The sequence below is a fragment of the Mustela lutreola genome, chromosome 3, assembly GCF_030435805.1.
Source record: "Mustela lutreola isolate mMusLut2 chromosome 3, mMusLut2.pri, whole genome shotgun sequence".
Taxonomy (NCBI): Eukaryota; Metazoa; Chordata; class Mammalia; order Carnivora; family Mustelidae; genus Mustela; species Mustela lutreola.
Genome location: NC_081292.1, coordinates 207,548,225 through 207,575,810, shown reverse-complemented (window position 1 = coordinate 207,575,810; position 27,586 = coordinate 207,548,225). Strand labels below are relative to the sequence as shown.

The following is a 27,586-nucleotide window of genomic DNA, read 5'->3' as shown; positions in this document are numbered from 1 at the left end:
CTCCTCCACAGTAAAAGTTATAGGAAATCTACTGCCTGAGCTTATTCCTACAGAAGGAAAACCGCAATTCTCATTTCTAATACATATAGGTGCTACCCTTTTCCAGAATTACTGAAGATCCTTAACAAAAGCACTTGTTATGTCACTTTTCTCTCAACTTCTAGCCCTGAGGGGTGCTGTGAGATGTGCACAAACCACATGATGGTTAGCGCCTGAGCAAAAGGAGATGAGTTTTCCATACCCGGGGTTCTGTCACCAGCATGTTGTACCACAGGATGGAGGCCCAACCACTCGGCAGCTGGCTGACGTTGGAGATCACCACAACGGGCAGAGAGGTCGTCTAAAAATGATAAAGACCTTGAAATCATTCGAATCACAGAAGTATCACCTGAAGACCACTGTGTAGCCTTAAATCTGAGCAAAGGGTGATTTGCAAATTTGCACGTATTTTATATTTGAACACTAAAAATGGAAAGTTAACTTTTGTCCATAGCTTATTTTTCATTCTACCATTCAATTAAGAAATAAGTCTCCTTGCCTCATGTAATAGTTTAACATACGACACCTCAACTAGGATATTTAGTTTGCAGCTTTTTAAAGCTGAATTCGGTTCTCTAGCCTCCTGAACAATTCAGTTAACATCAAGATAGTATTAGCTGAGAAAGATCATCCTTTTTAGCAATTAAGTCAATATGTCTAGAACAAAAACTGAGAAATAAAAATAAAATTTCCCAGGTCTGAACCATGTATGTCTCACCTCGAGGTCAATGACCAAACCAGGCTGGCACAGCTGGGTCTCAAAACTGAGGGAGTGAAGCTCCTCAGTAACGATGAGAGGGCCCTTCAAAGAGAGATGGGGAAAAAAAAAAAAAAGGAATACAGTGATTCAGTCACACATCCTGCAACTTTCAGGGGCCTCATAAGGACTAAAAAGGGCTGCAGAGAGCCTGACTGCCAACCAGCCAAAGGCAATTCAGAAAAAAATTCCCATTTTCACGAATGTACCCCAGGTTCAATTATTGTATCTCCGTGTTCTCTTAAGGACAAGATTTCTGAAACCCTGGCCAGGGTTACAGATTAACAGTAAGAAATGTCAGTAGGGAAACAGAAGCTTCTCATGGGTTTCTTGGTAACGAGAAGCTTCCTGGCTCTCAGCCGCCCTGCCTGCTGCCCCATCCGGCTCCAACCCCGGGCGAACCGGCGAAGCAGACACGTGTTCCAGGTGGGATTAGTTACTGGAAGGGCTGAACTGCATAAGCCTGGCAGGTCAGAAAGTCCCCGGTGTAGAAATATAATAGTTTTCTAAGTGGCTTTATACACATTTTCCCCTGGGAGCACCACAGCAACTGAGAACAGGAGAGAAGGAGCTGCTCTCTCTGCTCACAGGAGTGGAGCCGGGAGGTCACGGTGAGAGTGAAGGACAAAACCAGGGCTAAGCGGTGTGTGTCCGCATGGCCCTGGGTGGTGTCTGTCCCACTCTTCCACACAACCTCTGCTGGGTGTGGTTGCAAGGAGCGCCTGCTACGTGGGCACAAAGCATGAAATCGTTCCAAACCAAACCAACTCCAGACATTCTGTCCTCTGTCCACAGTTCAGTTTTTAATGCATTACAGTGACTGTAAAAAGGGAACTGTCAGAACCACGCTGCCTCTGGGTAGGGAACGCAGGTGTGAGAAAACCCTCTTGCCACGCTTCAGTTTTCAGCACGGCAGTCCCCAAACCAGCCTCTATTCCAGCTCACACAGTAATTCCCGTGTACCCTTAGCTACATCCTACAAACTTCCCGGGATCACTTTCTTTGCATGTGAGATGTGAGTAGCACGGGAGCCTCCTGGGAGGGCCCAGCGACGTCGTGTGCGAAATCATCTAACAAACAGAAAGTGTGAAGGCAGTGGGTTTTTACTGTTATCACAGATACACTGTGTCTCAGAGCTCATCCTCTCCCCTGCAGGAGAGGACCCCTCTTTGAGGTGCAGCGGCCCTGAGCCAACCTGCCTGGACACACCTGCCTCTTAGAGACCATTCAAAACAGAGGAGGACTCACCTCGTTAGTTCTGGTGCCAGCATTTTTCTGTTCCTTCAGTTGCTACAGAATAAGAAACCACCTTAGTAAACGGCATGATAATGCTCACAGTTGCTATTTTCATCTACAAATCAGATCGAAGTCACGGTTTAGAAAGAATAAAGGATGTGAAATGATTTTCAGAATGCAGAACAAGACATGAAATGACCCCTGTGTGGGCTCCTAAGCCTAAGTGCCCCTTTCCAGCACCCTGACACCATGCAGACACAGGTGACCATGGAAGGATCCCAGGGAATCACAGCCTGCTCCCTTCCCCCGCCCCGTGCAAGCTTTTCTGAATGATCCCCCTTAACTTTCATTAACTGCTTCATCCCCGCCCCCACCCCGCTCAGGGCACAGCTAAGCCTGCCCTCAAGAGGACTTCAATCCCTGAGGTTTTAATGGAAGCATTCTGGAGCTCTGAGAGCAGCTCTGGGCACTGTGCGACTCCCACGTCTGGACCGAGGCTCTCCTATAAGGTCTAGCTTCACGAACTATCAATTTGCCGGCTTATGGAACTGTTGCCAGTGACCCTAACTGCAGGTTCCAGCCCAGGGAGCACACCAGGGTCAGGGGCAACATGTCAGAACCACCTCACAGAGGCAGGCAAAAGGCACTTAAAATTCCCTGCAGGATTTCTGTGGCTTGGCGGAATGGGCCAACTCTGCTGGAGACAAAGCGGTGGGGGCAGTGGTCGGGGGCAAGACCGCCAGGAAGGAGAAAGTGAATAATGGGCCAAGGAGAGCCTCTGGGGGCCTGCCACAGCTGGAGCAGGGAGAAGGAGCAGGCAGGATGTGGGGGCAATGATCAGTGATCACTGAGGTCGCAGAGGCACCAGGCACAGGTCACTCATATGTACACTGGGTTATGGAATGTTTTGCTGAGATGGCTGTGGCCCAGCAAGTATCTCTGGAGAAGATACTGGCAGAGCACGGCACAGAACGGGCCTGAGGTAGGGAGGAGGAAGGAAGATTCAGCGTGAAGTCAGCAGCCACACACTCTAGAAAGCCTTCTCCAGGGGTGCGTCCACATCACACAGCGAACCGGGTTCCACTCCAAGGAAAATGGGTCCTATTAAGCCACACACAACCCACAGAAACAGGAAAGCTTGTCTCCTACCAGGTGCCGGAACTCCGCCGCCAGACTCCCATTGGTGGACTCCTCCATGTTCATCACTTTCGTGTGCGTGCCCAAAATGTTGAACTTCCTGAATCTAGACAATACAGAGCAGAAATACTTAAAAGGCTTAGAACTTCTAAACAAACACAGTAAAATCTAGTACAAGGTGCTTGACGTACCCTTTTACTGTATTCCTCTCATTCACATCTCTGAAAAAGAAACATACACATATATATATATATAAAATCATGTATGTGCATTTAAATTTTGAGATGAGCTTTAACAAAAATCTAGAAATATACAACACCTGTGGGCTTTCTGTCCTTTCACTCCTGGCCCCCCAGCCCCCAATCGACCCACACGAGCTCTGCCAAGGATTGCTGAGTGACCTTGGGCAAATAAACCATCAGGCCTCACATGTCTCACTTGTAAGATGTGGTGCTACCGGCGCCCACCTTGCAGGACACGGAGAGTGGTGAGCTAAGCCACGGGTGCAAGGGCACGAGCGCACCCTCCGCAGACATAAATAAGCTGCACTTCTGGCTGTTTCCTGAGTAGTCGCCTGCCTTGTGTGAGGCCCCAGGCTAAGAGAGAGCCGTTGCAGCTGTGTGATTAGTGAACTTCCAGCGTGACAGCTAAATCCTTTTTTAGTCTCTCTGATCCTTAATGCTTTTATGAAAGGACCGGAATAGTCAATTATTTGGGGGAAACAGTCAAGTTTAAGTTTTAAATCTGAGGTTCAATCTCAAGCAGCCTGGCCTCTAGCATCAATGCCGTGCTGACTCTGTCACGTCTGGGCTCCCAGGTACCTGGGCCAGCGACCTTTCCTAGCTCAATGAGAAGCTCAGCATTGCTGTGAATGACAATCACCATTAGCTATGTGAGTGACCAACTGCCCCCATTTCAGGGGCGGGGGGTGGTGGTGGCGCAGAACTTAAAGAAAAAGGAACAGCATGATAGTGCCTCATCAGAGCTAAGAAGAAAACCCAGAGTGGAACAGAGAGAAAGGACGAAAGAGCAGTAACAAACCAAAGGAGAGACAGAGCACAGTGTAACAGCCACAACATCTGCCTCTTTTCCTTTCAAGAGATATTAGTGTATTTCCCTGTCCCTGGAACCTTCCAGGTGACTCTGACTGGGATTTGCCCACAGAATGGTCGGGAGGGATGCCGCACAAGCTCCAAGTCTCACCTCCGCACGCATCACACGTGGCTATTCTTACCCACCCGGAATGCCGTCCCCATGCAAAAAAGCCCAGGTTAGCCCCTTGAAAGGAACCCCACAGAGAAGGGCCCAGTTATCCCAGCCAGGACCTCAGACACTGGACACTCCCCGCAACAATCAAGCTGATCCAGACCAGAAAGACCACCTACAGCCCACAGAATAAGAGAAATAAGCTTTTGGGTTTTAAGCCTGATGTTTTGGGGTGATGTGTTAAGCACCAAAAGCTGCCACACAGAGAAACCGCAGCTGATGGCAAGAAAGACAAAGGCGCAGAGCACAGTGAAGAACAGCGTTAGAGAGCAGAAAGACAAAACCCCGGAGGAAAATGACTTGGATCATCATAAATGGTTTTGAAACTTGTTAAACGAGTACGTTACACACACAAAAAAGCATTAAAAATATCAAGGGGTGGGGGCAGCTGGGTGGCTCAGTGGTTAAAGCCTCCGCCTTCGACTCAGGTCATGATCTTAGGGTCCTGGGATGGAGCCCCGCATCGGGCTCTCTGCTCAGGAGGGAGCCTGCTTCCCTCCCCACCCCCCGCCTGCCTCTCTGCCTACCTGTGATCTCTGTCTGTCAAATAAAAAATAAATAAAATCTTAACAAAAAAAAAAAAAAAAAAAGCAAGGGGTGGGGCGGGGTGGGAGCCAGTGGTTAGTTCAAGACTAGTCCAGGTCTAGTGTCCAAGGGCAAATGGGATAGGACTACTCCGTTTAGACCCCCGTGAGAACTTCTGCCCACTCCGGGTCCCTGCTGTCAAGACAAGGGTGGATCCAGCAGGCCCCACAAAGTCTCTGCAAAATGCTGTCAGCTGCGTTCCAGAAACAACCCACAATGGCCACAGAATCACTGCATGAGACAGTCCTCAGCCTGGTGCGCGCCCAAGGGCCCCTCCTCTTCGAGGCTGGCCTAGGAGGAAGGAGAGGCGGCAGGCCAGGCCTGGTGCTTCGAGACTTGATCAGTACAAGCTCACAGGCATAAAACACCCATTCTTCCGTTTGTTTATAGTCTGAGAAGGCACCAGCTTGTTGCTATCAGTTCTGGGGGAGGCTCCCAGAGTCCAGAATGGGAGCCATCAATTTAAACCTCCTGCAGTCACGTAGAAATAGCCCCAGCACATCAGTCCATGTCTGGTTAACAAGACCAGCATCTCGATAGTGTGTGTATCTTAGATAATATAAGATATCTTACTTATCAAATAAGACTTTGACTTTCAAATTATAATTCAGCTCTTGCAATTTCACCAGCAGTCTGCAAAGAAAAATAAAAGTCATTATTACTTTAAAAATTATCTATTACAGTCTATTTATTATGCCAACTCCCTATGGGTGGCCATGTCAATAATCTCTGCTCCCTCCAGTTATTACAAAAAATAGCATCGACATCCACATACGTCTACTGGGATTTTTTCTAAGTGCATTTGCAGCATAAATTCCCACCAAATGTGAGTGAGGGTCCCTGCTTCCCTATATAGCCCTATATATGCCAACACTGGGGTCTATCAAAACTTCTACTTTGAGACAATTATATGGGCAAAAAAGTAGCAAATGTACTTTTTACTAAAACTTGTTATCTAATGTTTGTTCTGTTGAGAAAAAAAAATAACTCTGACCCATAATGAGGAAAGAGAGGGTAGCATCTATGGTCATTCCAGGTGGTGTGGAAAGACAACGGAAAGACTGCAGATGTGCAAGTGTCTTCTCTGAGGAGCTGGAGACCTCCAGCAGAAGCCCCTCACTGGTCCGCTCCACTTACTGGCGCAGGCGGATGGGACTGCGCTCCTAGTGCCCCTTCTAGCGGTGGGTCCTCGGCCCCCGCGGGTCCTCGGGTGTGATGCTGAAACACCAGCAGCCAGGGAACCTCACCGGGACCTAACTGAGCGGCACCCCAGGAGCAAGGACTATGGCCAGCTCTTCGGAGCCCAGCTGCTCACCAGGAGAAGAACAGCTAAAGAAATTTGCTATTTGACAGAGAAAGGACAGCCCTAAGTTCTCACATGGAAACACTTCTGCAATTTATAATCACAGAGAAAAACGTATAGCAGAACCTTAGTTCTTAAAACTAAAATCCTGTGGTAATATTACGTATGTGTGTATCTTTGTATGAAAATATATGTATATACACACACACACACGCAACTGTATTTATTTCCGTATTTGTGTAGACATGGAGAGAATTCCGGGAGGGAGGACTGCCACTAGGCTGTTTGCCACAGTGATCTACAGATATTTAGATCACAGACAACTCTGGAACACTGAGGAAAGCTCTGACCCCATTCACCAGAAAAACCAGTCACGAGGCCATGTTCTTGCACACATATGGTCTCGGGGCTATGTGAAGCCCAGGTTACCAGCTTGTTCTCAGGAGGGCACAAAACTGCTGGGAACTTCTGCATCTACTAGATGCAGTTCTGCCCTTTCGAATTCCTGTTTACAGTGAATGCACATGACATTTACAGGGGGGAATCGTGTGTGCGTGTGTGTACATAAATATCTGTTACATTTCTATTTCTTTTAATAGAAAAGATGGACTCTTAGATATTCTAAATAAGAATTCACATCGAAATGCCTACTGCACCACTGCTTCCTCTAAGTATCCTCCGCGACAGTGTGGTGTAGCAGGGGAGGATGCACACTTGAAGGTGCAGGGTTTCTGTCTCATCTTGGTTACCTCAACTTCACGGTGAACTGGACCCCGGTCTTCAAGACCAGCGGCCTCTGAGGATGAGTTGGCATGCAAGGCTGTCTTTCCACCACAAATGAGCTGTAAATTCCAAGCAAAGTGCAGATTAGCATTTCCATTAAGGCTGATGCAGTACCAACAGGAGGGGGGTTAGAGGGCATAGCCGTCCCACATCTGCACTCCACATGAGATCAGAGTGTGACCTGTGACACCTCTGACAAGCAAAACCCTGAGTTGCACGAATTTGCAAATTTGCACATTTTCACTGTGGCGACTGCTTCGCAATAGATACAAGTTCAGATTATTATGTCCTACACCTGAACCTGATGAATGTGGTTTGCCAATCACATCTCAATTTAAAAATAAAAATAAACAAAAAAAAATAATAAAAAGAAATTTCACTATAGTTGAAAATGAACCGTGTAACACATTGCTTGCTACCATAATTTGAAATGGATAGTTCAGGATCCTCTGGAAAATTGTACTTCTAGTAAGACAGTCTGGTAATACTTACTATCTAATAAACACTTCCAAATATGCATTTTCATTTTAAAAAAGATCACATTTGCATTCCAAAACCCAAGGAAATAAATATCCTTGCTATTTCAAAATACAGCACTGAGGTATTGCTGTCTGGACATGAGCCACAGGGAACCAAGGATATTCTTTTATTATGTCATGTTAGCACACACACACACACACACACAGAAATTGCAGTGTGAACTTTATCCTTCTACCCAGTGCATTTATCTACGAAGCATACTTGGAACAACTGCCCATGAACAAGGCACTGCACAAGGTCCTTGTGGGGGATAAAAGAGGACAAAGGCACATCTCTGTCTTCCAAGAACTTCCAGTTCATGTCACAGATGACAGAAATCCACACACAATTACATAATGAATCCAGAATGGGAGAAGAACAAAGACAGCCAGGCAGATCCAGAAGGGAGCTAACATGTTTGGGAACTCTGGGAAGATTTCACGACAAGACACAAGCTGAAACTCCCAGGAGCTTACAATGTTGAGATGAGGTTCAAAGAAGGTGGCTGGGGGGCAGAGGATACAGGAGAGGCACGGCAAAGTGACTGGAGTTGGTGCAGACGAGGTCTGCCTGGAAATGAGGTGTGTGGGGAAGCTCATCCTGGAGCGGTCAGCTGGGGCCAGGCTGGGGAGTTGGGGCCCAAGTGTCCAGCTGAAAGGCTCCGCCTGGATGAGCAGGTGACAAAGAGCCAGGCTGGACACTGCTTGGGGAAGCACAGCATCACAGGGGCTGAGAAGGGACATGTTTGGGAAGTGACTGCATGAGTTCAGCAAGACGATCTGAGAGCCTGAAACACATGGGGCCTTGGAGTGAGAAGGAGGGGACAAACCGCCCCAGGACAGACTGGCAGGTCTCGGCACAGACTGGCCCCCAGAGAGGGAGCAGTAGAATGGGTGAGTTACCAGGCTGGCCGGCCACGAGAATGAAGAGCCGCAGAGCGGACGGTACGGACAAGGCATTTAGGAAGAGGTGACCACCCTAAAACAACTTACACAACGTATTAAACTTTTAAGTGACCCGAATCACGGTGAAATTTCCCCCCAGTAAAATAACTGCAGAACGTGCAAGCGAGTCCCCTCAATCACCTCTGAATGAGCTGCTGGAAAAGGCTGAAGGTGCGGTCCCACAGGCCTTGTTTGTTTTTTGTGATAGGGTCGTGTTCATAGGTGTATTTCTGTTCCAGCTCCTCGAGCTTTTTCAGCTGCTGACGCACCTGCTGCAGACTCTCCGCAACTATGGTGAACCTGGGAAAGGACGAGATGCGGGGCCTCGATCAGAAGCTGCCTCCAGGCCACCTGGCCTGCAGGGAATGTGGAAACCGGCGAGTGGTTTCCCCGGAGAACACCTGACGTTATCCACGCGGCCACTCTCTGCACAGAGAACAAGGTTCACGTCACCATTACAGAGTATTGTGTGGGAGGAAGAAATCAACAGATTTCAGCCCAGACCTGCGGAGGTGGGGCCTGCTGGAGACCTGTGACTTCTGCTGACCTGCACGATGACCGGGACTTAAAGGGACAGGCAGGGAGGGCAGAGGACACAGCAAAGGAGATGCTGTGATGGGTGATGCGGGAGGCAGCGAGGGGCCGTGCAGGTTGTGTATCAGGACACGAGGAGCAAGAGAACAGCTTGGAAGCTGGGGAAGCCGCACGGTGAGGGAACGACAGGCCGGGGTCAGGAGGAGGAGAGGGAAGGAAGGTTACTGTTTTACCGAACTGAAAGAAGGCGGCAAAAGCGCTCGGTCTAGGCACTCAAAATGTAAACCACGGAGGAAACTCGTGATTGCTTTCAGGTCCCTTGTTCCTCCCAGTGAAGGGCCTGTGAGCCGAGTCAGGCTGTGCGACTGCGGCTTGACTACCTGGTGTGGTAACAGAGGAAGATCTCCCAGTGAACACATCTCCTCCGCTTCACGGTTTCACTTCCTGAATCCAGTTCCAAGCACCAAGGAGCAGCCCTTAGCCATGAAAGGAGAGGCGGGCTGATGGCAGCGGGCGAGTTCCCGGGGATCCTAACTGGGGCTTCCCAACTTCCTTCAAACCATGGCACACATGCGAACACGACAAATGACCACAAGGGGGCTCCGGACAGCCCAGGACTTCCCTAGACAGCAAGAGAGGTTTGGGGGCCCGGGCGGGAGATGGGGGGTGTCAGTGGTTCTCAAGGCCCGTTATAGGGGCTACACTGGGCTGGGAAGTTCTGTTCTGACAGAAATTTGGAGTACAAGCAGGCAACCCACAGAATACAAATGAATGGCTAAGTATTAATTGTGAATTGAAAAAAAAAAAAGCCATTCAGAGAACCTGCTGAGATCTGTGGTCTTTGGGCGCTCGGGAACTGTTGCAGGCCGCCCTCCCCTCACCCCCACTCTGACCCACCACTGCCACCCGCTCTGGTCTGTCGGCCCTCCCCTGGACGACACGAGCGTGCTCACGGTCACCTGGCTGGCTTTTCTGTCTCTATATCCTCCAGACTGCGGCCAGAGTAACCCAAGTCAAACAAACAAGAAACCCGAGAAGTGACCCTGCACTTGAACCAAAAGCCCCGCCAGGCCCATCGGCGTGCACTGGATGAAGTCCTGTTCCTAGCACAGCGTGAGAACCGCCTCAGCAGCCTCCTGCTTCCTGCCACCTCCACCTTCCTCCGCCAGGGCCGCACCCCGTCCTCCAGCCCTCCAGTATGCGGTACTGCAGGCCCCTCTCACGCCCAGCCTCTCCTCTCCTCTGCCTCTGTCCCTGCTGGCTTCCTCGCCGGTCTCCAGGAAGGACTCCCCTTCACTCTCAAGTCAGTGCAAGAGCCCTTCTCGGAAACTCTGCTGGTGACCGCTTCCCTCGTCCTCCCCGGAACCCTGGGCAGCCCTTCATTAGAGCAGCGGTGGCCTCTTACTGCACAGCGTGAGGAATGGACCTTCCGCCTCCACACGGAAACTCCTCCCTGGTAGGACCAAGCGTCACTCATCGTGTGTTCCCAGGTCCTAGCCTGACACACAGCATTTAATAAGGTTTTACTAAATATTTGACTGAGTGAATGGTCCAAACAATACTTCATGGAAGCCTGGAAAACGTCTCATGCTATTTTTTTTTTTTTTAATTAAACATTAGGGCTCAAGCAGTTAGCTGTGTGATGTGAGGACTATGCCACCAGTGTTTTGGCACAAATGACGTATCCCATGGGACAGGCACAGTAGGGAGAGGACTGCTCCAGACCAAGCAGAACTTGGCTGAACTCGGCCACAGGCATGAAAAATGTGCACTTTTCAAGTGTTACCAGGGCCAGGAGCAGCTGGGCTATATCAAAGTCTCAACAGAAGTCTCAACGGGGTCCTTTCATCTAACAAGTGGAATGTACACTTTATGGGCTCATGGGGTCGGCAGTCAGATTTGGAGTCTTACCAGTTCTGCAGCTGATCAAGACAAGCGTTGGGGGGCCCCCCGATACAGGCGCTCTGTTGTCTCTGCTTCCATTCCACCAGCTCATCATTGATGAGGGCTTTCTGGGTAAGTTCCGTGACATTCAACAACTCTATTATTTTGAGAACTACTTCCTAAAGGGAGAGGAAGAGACAAAGTGAAGTCGGTTCATCTTTAATCACTGAATTTAAAAATATTTTTAAAAAGCAAAGCAAGGGGCGCCTGGGTGGCTCATTGCATTAAGCCTCTGCCTTCGGCTCAGGTCATGATCTCAGGGTCCTGGGATCAAGCCCACATCAGGCTCTCTGCTCAGCAGGAAGCCTGCTTCCCCCTCTCTCTTTCTGCCTGCCTGCTTGTAATATTTCTCTCTCTCTGTCAAACAAATAAATAAAAAATCTTAAAAAAAAAAAAAAAAAAGGAAAGCAAATATTTCAACTGGGGCTCTAAGCCAAGTGGTTATAAAAATAATATTTCCTCTATTCTAAACTTCATGTCCAGTACTTATAGTCTGTGACAAAAGCAACACATTATTCTGGAAAGTGAATCACTACCTTTCTCTTATTGTCGAGCATTAAATACATCTTCTGGATTAACAACTGTTCTTGTTTCTGATCATTCTTTGCCACGCCATTGGTTTCATGCTCTGTGAAGTGAGAGAGATGGCAGGTAAGTATAAATGTAAAAAAACCAAAACCAACTAAATCCAAGATTCACATTCACTTAGAAGAAACAGAATCCAAATGTTATCTGTTGACAGATCCAAGTTTGATCTTTAATTTTCACTGAACAAAACTAAAAAAATGTCATCAGTTTAAAAAAATTGGACAGGCTAAAACAAAGTTCTTGTTCTCAATGACCCATGTAAACTGGAAACAGTACCATCCAGCTCTTAAATCGTTGTCAGAATATTATCTAAATGAATATAACCAACAAAATCCAAAATCCGAGATACAAAGTGTATGTGCAGCTTTGAAAGAGAAGTACACAATTAGGAAGAAGTAGCTGAGGTTCCTTTCTCTCATACTATTACCTAAATTGTCCTAATATAATAATGTCCCCAGATCAACCCCGCTATCTTCCAAGTGATCGCGAGGGTTACAGCCAGCGTATGGAGCTGCATCGTTTAAAAGAGCTTCAAGCTGGGAAACTGCACACACCTATCTGGCTACATCAATCAGGGGGCTAGGTACAGTAAGTACAGTGAGTGACACAGAGCCTTGTCGACAGCCAGTGATACTGTCCTGCCATCCCTCCCCCCAAACATGTGGCAGTGTCTGACCTGTCACCACTGGGGATTAAGGAATAGTTCTACTGCCATCTGGTGGCTAAAAGTCAGGGCTGCTGCTATGTACCCTATGAGGCACAGAACAGACAGCCCCTTGCGAAGGGAACCTGCTCAGAAGGTCGACAGTACAGAGGTTAACGCCTCATCAAGAAGCTGAGACCAGCAGTTCAGAGCCATAAAGCACTTGGCAAACAGGAAGACATACTTGCCTTCTTCATCTCGTGTCAACAGAGGAAAGGACAGACAATGGGCACTGCTTTAGACGTTAAGTCTTACCTCTGTTCTGCAAGGTTTTGCACTTGAAGTCATACTCGTCTTGTAAATCTTCTAAGGTCTTTATTTCATGCTCTATACACTACAATAAAGACATAAACAGGTTTTCCCACCAACCTGCTTCCAAAGACTTTGGGAAATAAATTATCATTTCTGTAGGACCCAGAAACCCTGGCAACCATCCTGCACCCTCAAACATGGATTCCATTTGCAAAATTCTAGTCACATACATAATAATCTCTATTTCCTTAATAAGAATATAATAATTTTTTTAAGAGGAAGACATATGGTTATTTTCAGACTGGCTTCCCTTGATTTCTACTTTAATGCTTCCCTTCCCAGGCTCAGAAGGAAACAGGTCCTTGAGAAAGAAGGAGCCATGTTTGTCCTGGGGCTCTCCATAACCCCAGGAACACGCCAACTTGAGAAACGCAGCCATCAAAGGCTATTTCGAGCAGCAACATCTAGTTTATTGGGTGATGGGGCAAAGTCAACAGTTACTGCACAATCTTGCAAGGAAGAAAGAAAGCAGCTCAGTGTCTGAAGCTGTAACAGGGGCCATAAAAGTCTATTTGCTGGTTGGCTTAACTACTTTGTTTGCATATGGTTTGGAACTTCAGCAAAACTTCTCTTCTCAACTACTTAAAAGACTGAAATCAGTTAACCACGTTTACACTCAAGTAATTGAAACCTTTTTCGTCTTACAAAACGTTAGAGGCTAAATATATATATATTGACTCAGTACGCACCATAACCTTATCCTTCACATTTCTGACTTTGCTGTCCAGCTCCTTCTGTTTGTCTAACATCACAGTGCTCTGGATACTCCCCGACTGCGCCTGCAATGGGAGGGGCGTGGTTACCAATGAGTTCCTCTGCCACAGTCACCTGCTGGTTACTCTCCGAAGTCAAGTCCACACCTTGTGCACCACCTACCCCCCAGACCTTCCGAAACTTCCTACAAGCTTCCCACATCAGCGCTGACGAGAAACAGCTAGTTCTCAAGGCCCTGGAAAATGCTGGCGAAATGTTAAAAAGGCTACAGAAAGACTCAGCTCAGTTCATGTCTACTATATACAGAGTATTTCTGGAATTTTCCATTATTTCATACAGTTGCATGGTACCACACAGGAAGTTCACATCAGGGTTTCTCAAATTTTATAGACAAGATTATTCCCATGAACCCTGTAATTATTTGTCATAAAGCCTCACGATTCCTTGTGGCCCCAAGACCAGCAGCACCTTACTGCCTGGGAGCTAGTGGGAAATACAGACTCTCAGTGCCTCACTGATTACTGAATCAGAAGCCCCATTTTGACAAGATCCCTGGTGACCCAGAGGCCTGTCGAAACTGGACAGCACTGCCATTCCGGACTTCAGTGACTGTGTGCTACTCGGAAGTCATGACTGTCAATCGAGACACACAGAGGATCCAGTCCTCGCCCTTCAGAGCACTCAAGACGTAGCAGCACCTCTGTGTTCCCTGTTTAAGGTGTTCCCTGGTTTATTCACACAGCAAGACTTACTCACTATTAAGTCAAGGTCAGACAATGTCCTAGACCCCCGTGGTAGAGCGGTAAACATGAGACTGTTCTCATACAGATTAGATTCTAAAAAGAGGCTATTTTTGTTTAGAGTTAAAGCCCCTCCCATGACAAAAACTGTGCCCATCGACCTTCCTTACTGAGGCCTACACAGCGCACATTCTATGTGAGCATTTTTACCCCTTCAAACTTAACAGGATTTTCTTCTTTTATATCTGGATTTTCCCTACTAGAAAGACTTTCTGTATTGACAGATTAGAAATAAGTTCTCCCATTTTTAACCTAGCACTTAAATGGTTTCTTTTTTTTCTACCTTTAGATCTCTAATCCATTTGAAGTTTATCCTTATGTTTACTGTGAAAAAGTGTGGGGACAATTTTAACTTTTTTCCCAATTGGCTGTCCACGTGTCTTAACAACATTTAGTGAAAAGTTCCTATTTTCTCCAGAGCTCTGAATTGCCATTTTTATCACACAAAGTTCCTTTCATACCTGGTTTTACGTTCTAGACTTTCTCTGATTTTCCATGGGTTTTTCTCTTCCTGAACCTGAACAGTGTTTAACCTGAGGGCTTGGTGTGTACCTCATAGAGCGGGGCCCGTCTTCTTGCCATGTTTCTCTGCAGGTTTCCTTGCTATTCTCTCAGTTATTTTCCTGACGACTTTCACAGCTTCAGAAAGAAACATGTTACTTCTATTGGGATCACATTAAAATTATGAATAACTCAGGGACAGCCAATATCTCCATGACATTCCTTTTGATTCTTATGCCTCTCATGGTGTTCTCTTGTCTAACTGTATTGGCAAATACCACCAATATAACGTTATTTAAGTATCAGTGGAAATAATGGACATCCTTGCCACAGTTCTGATGTGTTCCAAACTACATAAGACACTGTCTACAGCACTGAGAGATCTGTATTTTAATATGCTAAAGAGGTACCCATCAGTTTGTATATTATTTAGTGTCTTTTATCAGGGATGGGTGTTGGATTTTGTCAACTCTTTTCAGCAACTATAGAGAGAAGCATATGCTTTTTCTTCCTTGTATCTACTTACATAATGAATTACATTAATGCATTTCCTCGCCACACCCTACTCTATTATTATAATCTGGAATAAATTCTACTTGGTCGTGATATATTGTTTTCTTAAAGTATTACTGAATTCTGATCACTAAAATATTTTGTTTAGAACTTTACATTGATATTCAGAAATGAAATTGGTCTATAATATTCTTTTTTGTTCTATCTTTATTATGTTTAGGTGATCAAAGTGATTCTTTGTTTACAGAAAACTCTGGAAGTTTTCCTTCTTTTATATACTCTGGAATTGCAGAAGTTCAAAGTGTCTGAATTATATCTGTATAAAATGTGCATTAAAAATCACTACACTGACTGGTACCCCTAGGTGCCCCACATGTCACTGAGGAATGAACAGGGCTGCTCAGGCCTTTCAGAAGGAGCTGTTGCTTTGAGCAGCTCCATATGGCCTCCTGCCTCTGCTGCACATCAAATGCTCAAGTTGGGTATGGAAGTGCTGAATCCCTATATTCTACACCTGAAACTATTGTTACACTGCACATGAACTGGAATTAAATGCAAACTTTACACAAACCGTTGAAGTTGGAAGGGACTCGTCTACTCTTCTTTTCTCATTTCACACCTACACCACATCCAGACCCTGTCTGGAGGGTTTTCATTAGAACTAAGCTCCACACGCACCCCAGACCAAGGAAGTCTGCTCAGGGAGGCTTTCTCTTCAATGGAACAAGTGGCTGTCCAAATAAGAGGACACATGACAGGCACTGGATGGGCACCAGAGGTCCCAGTCAGAATGCCCTCCTCTCCCATCTCATAAGTCCGAACCCCCAAGACAGATGAAGCAACTTCTCTAATGAATGGGTTTTAGAGTCACACAATTCTAGGTTTAAATTCCAAACTCATTAGCTCGTGGCCTTGAGCAAAGTACTTGACCCCTCAACCTTAGTTTTTTCATCTGTAAAACGGGGATAAGAATACTTAATTTCAGTGACAGTTTGAAAACGTTTATTCAAATTAAATGATGTTTATAAAATATTTAGCACAGGTCCTGAGAAAAGCATTCAGTATATGGTAATTCTATTATTTTTGTTTAAAGATTGTATTTATTTGTCAGAGAGAGAGAGAGCATAAGCAGGGGGAACGGCAGGTAGAGGGAGAAGCAGGTTCCCAACTGAGCAGGGAGCCCGATGCGGGACTCGATCCCAGCACCCTGGAATCAGGACTTGAGCTGAAGGCAGATGCTTAACGGACTGAGCCAGTCCCTGATAACTCTAACAAAGGGAAACCCGAGAGCCACTTGGTGTCTTTCCTTCCAGTCTGAAAGAACCGATCACCAATCCCTGTGGTGAACCCTATGGACCTACATTTTATCCACACATAGAGTTTTTTCGCCACACACACGCATGCACACACTCACACATGTACACATGTGGGCACACAACACGAGAAAGAAAAAGCTTAGTGTGCAATAATGGCAGCAAACAAAACATTCATAGTTTACTAAGAAGTATCTACATATAATATTCTTTTTTAAAATATTCTCTTACAGATACTTTCTAAAAGTTCTTTTATTAAAAAATAACAGGAACAAAATTTTCCTATCCCAACATTTCTATAAAATTTCATAGAATTTGAACACTATAAACAGACTTTCAAGTTTGCATGTTTTTAACTTGTTGAATTTCTTAAATCCCTATATACCTATCAGTCTGCACAGCTGTCAGTCAAGTCATGGACACTCTGGTTTCATCTAGATTCTCCAAATGCCCCCGGCGCCAAAATGGGGTTACTCGGAACCCAATACAGGCATCACACATCATAAGTCAGTATGCATAAAAGATACATTATTAAAACGTAGTTACTTCAACAAGGGGGAGAAATGGCAAAGAAATGTTTCTCAATTTCCCAGCCCATAGTAGATTGGGTAACTTGGGGGCCATTTCCCTTTCCCTGATGGCCTCAGACATCCAGATCCTTCCCTCAAACTCTAAGAAGGTCTTGCTTCTCTCATTCTCAGCTGGGCGGTCAACTAAACCTCCTGAAAGGTGCTCACCAGTAGCTCAGCGGTCTCCTGAGAGGCTTAAGATGGTCCTCTCCCCAGATCACCGACATTTCTAAAGGGGAGAAAACCACTGGCAAGCCTTCAAAACCCAAAGCATACCCAGGAGAGGATGCTGATCTGGGAGAGAAGACCCCTACTCAGGCCTTGGGGCCAAATGTGAGGCGAGAAATGCTTGGGTGCCAGGTGGAAAGTTGGTTCTTCTACCCATCTCTGCTCTTGGCGGCCCTCTCAAGTAGGACATACAGGAGTGGCCAGACCATTGCCTGGTGTTATTAAGATGAAAATCCCACACAGTCCCAACATCCTGCTGAAAACCTCACAGCTGTGGGACGCATGTTGAAGACAAGCATACCACCTGCAGAGGAGCCCAGGCGGCCGACACTGAGAGGCACTTCTGTTCATGAGGCCAGGGGCCAGATGCGCTAGCTCAAATTGAGAACAAATAACACATCTCTTGAAATGCTCAGTGCAGCAGCTTCCAGTGGGCCCCGAACTAAATGCTCAGGGAAGCAGAGGATTCACAAAACCTGGATCAAATGCCCAGAAAGCGCATGGAGAATGGAATTCGCCCTCCTACTTACATCCTACTACTCTGGCATTCTCCCCCTCATAGCGGAGGGTCTTAGCCAGAACAACCCAAACGGTGGTTTTACAACTTTGTTTCGTTGCCTTCTGGTTATTTCTGGCTCCTCAGCCGTCAAGAAGGGGATGAACAGATGCCACAGCGATTTTAAAAATCTGAGCCCTGACTGCCAAGGTGGTTTGTATTAATATTAGTAAAACTCTGATCAAAAATCTCGGTGCCAAAACAAATCTGACTCATTCTGTTTGGATGTCTTGTACATTTAAGAGGTAACTCAGGGTGCCTGGGTGGCTCAGTAGATTAAAGCCTCTGCCTTCGGCTCAGGTCATGATCTCAGGGTCCTGGGATCGAGCCCCACATCGGGCTCTCTGCTCAGCAGGGAGCCTGCTTCCCCCTCTCTCTCCGCCTGCCTCTCTGCCTACTTGTGATCTCTGCCTGTCAAATAAATAAAATCTTTAAAAAAAAAAAAAAAGAGAGAGAGGTAACTCGATCCTATTCAAAACAAAGGTCTTAATTTTCCCATCAACTTGTTCTTCTGCTCTAAAACATACTATGTCCTACAAAAGCCATCCCCCATCTTTCTTTCCTCCCCAGCACGATGAACAATAGCTCCAAGTGATTCAAGTTGCAAACCATCAAGTCATCTTCCGCTTTGCACTTTCCCTCACTCCCATGTCTGACCCTTCAATATAAGCCCAATCGGTACCATGTCCCAAATATAATCTGCCACTTTTTACCTCTACCAGCTGCACCTTTCTTGAGTCCACTCTGTCTGCGGCTTCCTTCCCTGCCCAACCCTCACCCTGATCTAAAGACATAACCCCACCCCCCAGATACTTCCTTACTGTATCTCAGTATCCTCCTTTGGTATCTGCATAGGAATTGTCACTATCTGAAAATATTTTGTTTATGTATTATCTCTCTCCCTCACCAGAATGATTTCCAACAGATCACAGTCCTTTCTTAAAGCCCAGGTCTATGCAATCTCTGTATCTGATCTTTCCCATTTCCTGGGGCTATAAGATCAGAGGACTTTTCCCTACAGGTGTTCATTATATTTGTTGGGTAAATGAATGCATTTTTATTTTACTACAATCTTCAGTGTTCCGTTAGAAAAAAAAGTACCTGATTGAATCTCTGAGCATTTTCCAGGATCCTCCTTTCTTCCTTCAGACAGTTACAGATGATCATAGACATCTGTACTGGGTCTTCCTGAAAATTATCCTAGATATGGGTTAGAATAAAAACAAATTTTAGAATGTTTAAGCCACTGTATACTATTATAAATTGAATTTGTTCCTATCTACCGAAAAGCCTCCTCTAGTATTTATTAAATTCTATGCAAGATATTTTTAGTAAAAATAAAATACCCTTAATAAATTATAACAAAACCTTTCCAGTAAATACACATACCTAAATTATTTCTTGATTAAAAAACCCAAATATCTTCATACGCAGTTCTGCTAATAGTTTTACTTTTATTTCTTTGTTTTTGAGGCCATTTATGTTCCGTTAGGGTTCTGACACAATGCAAATGATTATTTCTCAATTAAGTTTTCAGTTGGTCTCTGCTTTGAATTTACCAAAGATATTCTTTTCAGTTTTTCTATTTCCTTGTCAAAGCAGGTTGCAAAATGCTGGCAACATGGCTCTTTAGAACAGGTGTGCTCACGCAAAGTCTGTAGGAGAGCAAATTTCTGTAAATCTCACCTAATTTCCCTGTCGCTGGTATTATAAAAGCATAGCTACATTCACAAGGGAAGGAAAAGCTTCTAACTATCTAAGTTTGGTTATGTTGAAATAAGAAAATGATCGCTCTCACCTTCACTGAGACAGAAAAGTTCTGTTGTGACAAAGTAAATAGAGTAGCCAGTCTTAAGGGATGCTGGGAGCCTTTTGAAAAACTCCTAAAACCCTGTAGCCCATTGTCTCCGGCCTGGGACTCCCCCTGACTTTCTCTTCCATGGGAGGGCAATTCTTCCAAAAGCAAGGAAAAGTGGGGCCTTGTTCCAATTCACTAAGTCTGTCAGAGCTCTGGGTCATCAAATCTTTCCGGACTGATTCTTCATCTGGACACCAAGGGCTGAGATGGGCCTACTACTACAGCTCCTTTGAGCTTCTGCCTGGTAGGACCGCTCACGGCCTTTAAAATGTAACCCTGCCCCTGGTTTCAATTTCAACAACTTGTAGTAAAAGAAGGTGACAGCATCACATTTGTCTCAGAATTACTGACACCTAACAGGTAATAACACTTAAACCTGGAAATTCCTTATGTATTTACAAAATGAACCGACATTTTACTTTGCTCATGCTATAAAATATTAGCAATACAAAAGGAGTTTATTTGTCATCTCTGAAACTTTTAAAAATACCAGTGAATGCATACTCAAGAGTATTTGCTCAATGAAAAAAAAAAACTCTTACATAGGCTTGGGAACATTTTAACTATAAGGCAAAAACCAGGTCATACCTGAAGATTACGCTTGCTTTTCCTTATGTTATGCTGCAACAAAAAATTATTCTCCAAAGAAAAGCGACTATACTGATCATCCAGCTGGGACAGGAGGTCATGAAAACGGATGGTGGCAAATGAAACGTCATTAGCAGCATGCTCCCTGGGAGATTGAAAATTTACACATTTCATTTCAGGTACTACTTTCAACAGACAAAATAAACATCACTTTGCTAATGAAAATTATTTAAGAAACCAAATCGTAAGTATTCTCCTAGGTTATTTTTCCTTCTTTTAAGACTGACATTGCTTTTAACAGCAGCTTGTACAATATTTCCATTACACACAATTAGCATGAAAAATTCCAGAACTCACATCATGCATGAAAACTCTTAATGGTAATTATCGCTGGAGAGGGAAAAAAAACCAACAGGAGCCTTTACTTTGTGTGCCATTTAAAATTTTTGCAATCAGCATATAGTAAATTTTAAAATAGAATACATATCAAGTTCTTAGAGCTAACCTCCTAATTTTATTACCTTCTTCCTATTTCTTTTTTTTTTTTTAGGATTTCTTTTTTTTTATATAATTTTTTATTTTTTATAAACATATATTTTTATCCCCAGGGGTACAGGTCTGTGAATCACCAGGTTTACACACTTCACAGCACTCACCAAAGCACATACCCTCCCCAATGTCCATAATCTCACCCCCTTCTCCCAAACCCCCTCCCCCCAGCAACCCTCAGTTTGTTTTGTGAGATTAAGAGTCAATTATGGTTTGTCTCCCTCCCAATCCCATCTTGTTTCATTTATTCTTCTCCTACCCACTTAAGCCCCCATGTTGCATCACCACTTCCTCATATCAGGGAGATCATATGATAGTTGTCTTTCTCTGCTTGACTTATTTCTCTAAGCATGATACGCTCTAGTTCCATCCATGTTGTCGCAAATGGCAAGATTTCATTTCTTTTGATGGCTGCATAGTATTCCATTGTGTATATATACCACCTCTTCTTGATCCATTCATCTCTTGATGGACATCTAGGTTCTTTCCATAGTTTGGCTATTGTGGACATTGCTGCTATAAACATTCGGGTGCACGTGCCCCTTTGGATCACTACGTTTGTATCTTTAGGGTAAATACCCAATAGTGCAATTGCTGGGTCATAGGGCAGTTCTATTTTCAACATTTTGAGGAACCTCCATGCTGTTTTCCAGAGTGGCTGCACCAGCTTGCATTCCAACCAACAGTGTGGGAGGGTTCCCCTTTCTCCGCATGCTCGCCAGCATCTGTCATTTCCTGACTTGTTGATTTTAGCCATTCTGACTGATGTGAGGTGATATCTCATTGTGGTTTTGATTTGTATTTCCCTGATGCCGAGTGATATGGAGCACTTTTTCATGTGTCTGTTGGCCATCTGGATGTCTTCTTTGCAGAAATGTCTGTTCATGTCCTCTCCCCATTTCTTGATTGGATTATTTGTTCTTTGGGTGTTGAGTTTGCTAAGTTCTTTATAGATTCTGGACACTAGTCCTTTATCTGATATGTCGTTTGCAAATATCTTCTCCCATTCTGTCAGTTGTGTCTTGATTTTGTTAACTGTTTCCTTTGCTGTGCAAAAGCTTTTGATCTTGATGAAATCCCAATAGTTCATTTTTGCCCTTGCTTCCCTTGCCTTTGGCGTTGTTCCTAGGAAGATGTTGCTGCGGCTGAGGTCGAAGAGGTTGCTGCCTGTGTTCTCCTCAAGGATTTTGATGGATTCCTTTCGCACATTGAGGTCCTTCATCCATTTTGAGTCTATTTTTGTGTGTGGTGTAAGGAAATGGTCCAATTTCATTTTTCTGCATGTGGCTGTCCAATTTTCCCAGCACCATTTATTGAAGAGGCTGTCTTTTTTCCATTGGACATTCTTTCCTGCTTTGTCGAAGATTAGTTGACTGTAGAGTTGAGGGTCTATTTCTGGGCTCTCTATTCTGTTCCATTGATCTATGTGTCTGTTTTTGTGCCAGTACCATGCTGTCTTGATGATGACAGCTTTGTAATAGAGCTTGAAGTCCGGAATTGTGATGCCACCAACGTTGGCTTTCTTTTTCAATATCCCTTTGGCTATTCGAGGTCTTTTCTGGTTCCATATAAATTTTAGAATTATTTGTTCCATTTCTTTGAAAAAGATGGATGGTACTTTGATAGGAATTGCATTAAATGTGTAGATTACTTTAGGTAGCATAGACATTTTCACAATATTTATTCTTCCAATCCAGGAGCATGGAACATTTTTCCATTTCTTTGTGTCTTCCTCAATTTCTTTCATGAGTACTTTATAGTTTTCTGAGTACAGATTCTGTGCCTCTTTGGTTAGGTTTATTCCTAGGTATCTTATGGTTTTGGGTGCAATTGTAAATGGGATGGACTCCTTAATTTCTCTTTCTTCTGTCTTGCTGTTGGTGTAGAGAAATGCAACTGATTTCTGTGCATTGATTTTATATCCTGACACTTTACTGAATTCCTGTATAAGTTCTAGCATTTTGGAGTGGAGTCTTTTGGGTTTTCCACATATAGTATCATATCATCTGCGAAGAGTGATAATTTGACTTCTTCTTTGCCGATTTGGATGCCTTTAATTTCCTTTTGTTGTCTGATTGCTGAGGCTAGGACCTCTAGTACTATGTTGAATAGCAGTGGTGATAATGGACATCCCTGCCGTGTTCCTGACCTTAGCGGAAAAGCTTTCAGTTTTTCTCCATTGAGAATGATATTTGCGGTGGGTTTTTCATAGATGGCTTTGATGATATTGAGGTATGTGCCCTCTATCCCTACACTTTGAAGAGTTTTGATCAGGAAGGGATGCTGTACTTTGTCAAATGCTTTTTCAGCATCTATTGAGAGTATCATATGGTTCTTGTTCTTTTATTGATGTGTTGTATCACATTGACTGATTTGCGGATGTTGAACCAACCTTGCAGCCCTGGAATAAATCCCACTTGGTCGTGGTGAATAATCCTTTTAATGTACTGTTGAATCCTATTGGCTAGTATTTTGTTGCGTATTTTCGCATCTGTGTTCATCAAGGATATTGGTCTATAGCTCTCTTTTTATGCCTTCTTCCTATTTCTAATCAATGTTTTACCATAATTAGGCTATCATTGTTTCTTTTAACTTACTTCTTTCTCTAATCCGGATCCTAACGTGGGACATAATTGGTGCCAACATTATCTAACTTGTTCAAAGCATTTAGGAGTGCACGTCATAATTCAATGGACAAACTACATACAAGCTCTTAATGACTAACAGTTTTGTAGAGATGCCATTTTTCAAACCAACATATTGTTCTGCAACAAATAGTCCAAATGGCTACAATGAAATTCATCTCTTATCCAGTGCAGCTCCAAGCCACTTAATCACTTTAAAAACAGAAAATCTTCAAGTGAGCATCCCTTACCAGTCTTGTTTTTCTAGCCACTGTGCCAGGTACTGTCTGATTTCCATGGGAAAACTGTCATCGTAGAGCTGGTGAACCTGCTCCAGGAATTTGGAGTCAAGCTGCTGCAGCTCGTACCACTGCGACATCCTACCAGGAAACAGAGCACAAGACCTAGGTCAGGAATGGAAGAGCATAGTTCCAAAGAAGGCATTATCTAGCACCATGCTTCTTTTAAGTATCTTACTTAATCCAAAACATAACTTGTCTCTGAAATACATTATTTAAATGGTATTTACATTCTGAGGTCTGGTTTTTTTTTTTTAAATTAAAGTTTGGGGTTTGTTTGTTTTTTTCCTTCTCCAGAAAACACACCTTCAGGCCTTTTGCTCAAATGCCAACATACCAGGGAAGACTTTCCGGCCCCTTACTTAAGTTGACATCACATCTCACCTCATAAAACACTATCCCTCTGCCCTGATGTGTTTTTCTCCATAGCACTTACCACCAGCTAACCCACCATGTATTTTTTTTTTTTATTCTAAGGAATAAAGGGAATGAATGAAGGGAAGAATTTGAAGGGTAAGCGGACTATTCAACACCCTAACTCCAGAACAGTGCTGGGCTCATGATATGACTTTGAAATGAATCTGTACTTTTATCGAATAAAAAATGAAAAACATTATTTCGTTAGATTTGCTTCCAGACAAATCCTAAGAACCCTCCAAAAGTTGCTCTCTTAGAAATACAGTACATTTGGGGCACCTGGGTGGCTCAGTCAGTTGGGCATCTGACTCTTGATTTTGGCTCAGGTCATGATCTCAGGGTCCTGAGGTCAAGCCCCACACTGGACTCTGAGCTCAGTATGGAGTCTGTCTGAGATTCTCTCCCTCTCCTGCTGACCCTCCCCCTGCTCTCGTGGGCCTGCTCTAAAATAAATAATTAAATCTTAAAAAAAAAAAAGAAAGACAGTACACCTGTAATTTAACTCAAAGAATTTTAAACCAATATTTTATACTTTGTGATTCATATGCTAACATGAATTATTTTTGTCCTATACCTTTTAAAACAGATTTTCTTCTTGGTCTACTTAGAACAATAAAAGTAGTACAAACACTCTTAAATCTCAGTAATAATTTAAAGATGGAAACAACACTGTTAAGTATAATTTCAAAAACTAGAATACTACTGTCTCTTTGGATAACCGTCAGTCATTTTTTGCAAAGCAGTTCTAAGGAAATGAAAACAAAACCCTGATTTAAGGAAGTCCTACAGTCTATGCAGAAAACGGCGAGCCTCCCATTACCACAGTGTAAGTTGGGATTTACACCAGCGCACAGCTGGCTCATGCAGCGTGGGTACACATGGCTCGCATCCTACCAGGCCTCTGCAGAAGGGGTCTGCATTTTCAAGCAGGGCATGGAAAAGCCATGCATGCTTGCTATCAAGCACACTTGTGGAGGCATGAAGTCATGCCTACTCCACGACTTTCCTTCCGAAGAAAAGCAAGGATATGGTGGGACAATAAAGCTAGTTACCATCACAAATGCCAGTGGAAATGACACAAACCCACTCCTTGGCATACCTGCTATAGGAAATTGAATTTTTTCAAATCAAATTTGAATTTGATTTTGCACTTCAAATTAATTTCACCCCATGGGTGACTCCAAACCTGTGGCTCTTTCCCCACCCTGGCAGGTGTGTAATAAAGATGTGCCTACAGCAAATCAGCTGGCCACGGGGTCAGCCAGAGGGGACATGACACCTCTTACTAGATGCAGGACCTCAGGCAACTCACGTCCCCATCAACAGTGCGGTTGTTAAGACTGGAGGAGCTTGGGGCGCCTGGGTGGCTCAGTGGGTTAAAGCCTCGGCTTTCAGCTCAGGTCATGATCCCGGGGTCCTAGGATTGAGCTCCCCATTGGGCTTTCTGCTCTGCAGGGAGCCTGCTTCCTCCTCTCTCTGCCTGCCTCTCTGCCTACTTGTGATCTTTGTCTGCCAAATAAATAAATAAAATCTTAAAAAAAAAAAAAAAGACTGGGGGAGCTAGTAGAGCACGGAGCAGGGGATTAATCAATGCATGCTAACAGATCCAGAATCAGTGTCATCTCATTAAACCTGTAGCCAACTCAAGGAGGGACATGATCATCCCCAATCACCTGGCTCAAATTCCAGTGTTACGAAGACTCCTCCCTCCAGTCCCAAGACCTCCTGCCTCTCAGCTTCCAACACTATTTCCCAGTCTAGCCTCCTGCTGTACACAGGTGGACCACATCACTGTCTTGCTCAAAACTGCTACAGTTTGCCCATTCCTAGGCTGATTTGCACCCTGACCCTATATGCATCCATTAGCAAAGCAAACCCGTTACCTAATTATCTAGTGTTTTGGTTATGCCCAACATTTCCGCTCTGCTCCAGTTGTCACTGGCTCTTAAAAAACAGCCTCTCCAGGAATTTCCGCCTAAGTCCTACCATGATTCAAAGGTAGACACAAAAACCCCTTCTTCCATAAGGCTGTCTCGGACTTTCCCAGAGGCAGTTAAGCTTTCTTTGACTTTGCCGCACGCATTCTGCACCCTCGGTTACTGTGTCAGCTCCATATGAAGCTCTGGGCTTCCTCCCCTGCGTGATGGAAGTTTCAGAGGTGCCAGCGCTACCTTTTTTTTTTTTTTTTTTAAACAAACAAACAACAACAACAAAGAAACCCACCAACAGTGTCCTGCCCATCGTAGGTACCCAAGTTTACTGGATTGAAATCTCGTCTATTTCGTACTGAATTAGAAAATAAGGGGCAAATCCTGTGATGCTCCTCCGAGTCTGGGTTCTGCATCCTCCTGAGGCAGCGGCTGTCCCGGCTCAAGCCTTCCTGCCGTCACGTGAGAACAACCTCTCGAGCCTCCACACACAACACCCAAAGCTCAGTCGCTCGCACCGCACCCAGAGACCCCCCAGACTCTTCAGGATCCGCCACCAGTTTTCAAAGACTAACAGCACTTGGGGGGTCGCAGGAACTTTCCAGGAAGACATGGAGCTCCTTCATCTCTAAACACAGACGCAGGACTAAGAGTCCAAAACGAGGCGCTCCTCCGTTCGTTCTCCCGAACCGTTACTGACCTGTCGCCTCGCGTCCCGCCGCGGGGCTGAGGACCCAAGCCGAGCGGCCGCCGCGCACGCGAGGGGCGGGGGGCGCATGCACAGGCGCGAGCGTCCGGCCGGGGCGGCTGTCCCGCGACGCCGCACGCAAACGGTCACTTCTGTGGAGAGAAGAGGCGCCCGTGGGGGAGTGGCGGGGCGGAGGGCGAGCGGGGTCAGGGCACCGCGGCGGTCTTACGGAGGAAATCTACTTCACAAGGCTTGTCCTGCTAGGGCACGACTTGGCTCCTCACCCAGAAGGACCCCGGGGTGCCGGGGACGCGTGCTTTCCCGGTGGCCGCGCCTGCACAGCGGCCTTCGCCGGGCGTCCGGCGGCCAGACCGGGACCGCACGGTCCTGGGACGCCCCACCCCGGCGCCCGGAAACCCAGGCCACTCACTCTGCGCGCCGGGTCGGGCAGCGGAGGGCGGAGGCGCCGCGGGGCTGCCTGTCTCGGGTCGCCGCACCCGCTTCACCTCTGCAGGGTCTGGGGTCGGACCGGCGTCGTTCCGGGAGCTCGGGGCCCGCGGCCGACTCTGAAGAAAACCGAAAGTAGCGGCTGGGAGAAAAGACGGCGCCCGGCGCCCCGCCTCCTCGCGCCTCCGCCAATCAGCGGGCGTTGCCGCGCGCGGCCAATCGGACGCGGCTGTTCCGCGGGGCCGCTGCCTCCCCGCCGCGGCCGCGGCCGCGCGGACCCGCCGAGGCCTCGCTGGGCCGCAAGCAGGGCCCCCGCGGGGCGTCGCGAGGCTGACCCGGCGTCG

At 45.6% G+C, this 27,586-nt stretch overlaps 1 protein-coding gene across 6 annotated transcripts in view; it reads right to left on the bottom strand.

Annotated features, from left to right (window-relative positions):
- Positions 1–27,385, bottom strand: part of STAT1 (signal transducer and activator of transcription 1) — a 63,542-nt gene extending 36,157 nt beyond the window's left edge. For 4 of the 6 annotated variants that reach the window (XR_009352111.1, XR_009352110.1, XR_009352109.1 and 1 more), the window contains exons 1-17: positions 27,226–27,384; positions 26,808–26,947; positions 23,715–23,843; positions 20,291–20,435; positions 18,946–19,044; positions 13,340–13,429; positions 12,594–12,672; positions 11,584–11,675; positions 11,015–11,166; positions 8,711–8,869; positions 7,073–7,165; positions 5,594–5,653; positions 3,361–3,390; positions 3,182–3,275; positions 2,045–2,086; positions 758–841; positions 242–340 (exon numbers count right to left, since the gene is read on the bottom strand). Coding sequence is in view for 3 of the 6 variants with exons in the window: in XM_059168561.1 (XP_059024544.1) it covers positions 242–340; positions 758–841; positions 2,045–2,086; positions 3,182–3,275; positions 3,361–3,390; positions 5,594–5,653; positions 7,073–7,165; positions 8,711–8,869; positions 11,015–11,166; positions 11,584–11,675; positions 12,594–12,672; positions 13,340–13,429; positions 18,946–19,044; positions 20,291–20,435; positions 23,715–23,842 (1,446 nt within the window). In the remaining 3 variants the exon portion in view is untranslated. Of the gene's footprint in view, positions 1–241; positions 341–757; positions 842–2,044; positions 2,087–3,181; positions 3,276–3,360; positions 3,391–5,593; positions 5,654–7,072; positions 7,166–8,710; positions 8,870–11,014; positions 11,167–11,583; positions 11,676–12,593; positions 12,673–13,339; positions 13,430–18,945; positions 19,045–20,290; positions 20,436–23,714; positions 23,844–26,807; positions 26,948–27,225 lie in introns of all 6 variants that reach the window. The other 2 variants (XM_059168563.1, XM_059168562.1) reach the window with 2 other exon arrangements.
- Positions 27,386–27,586: the final 201 nt, after the last annotated feature.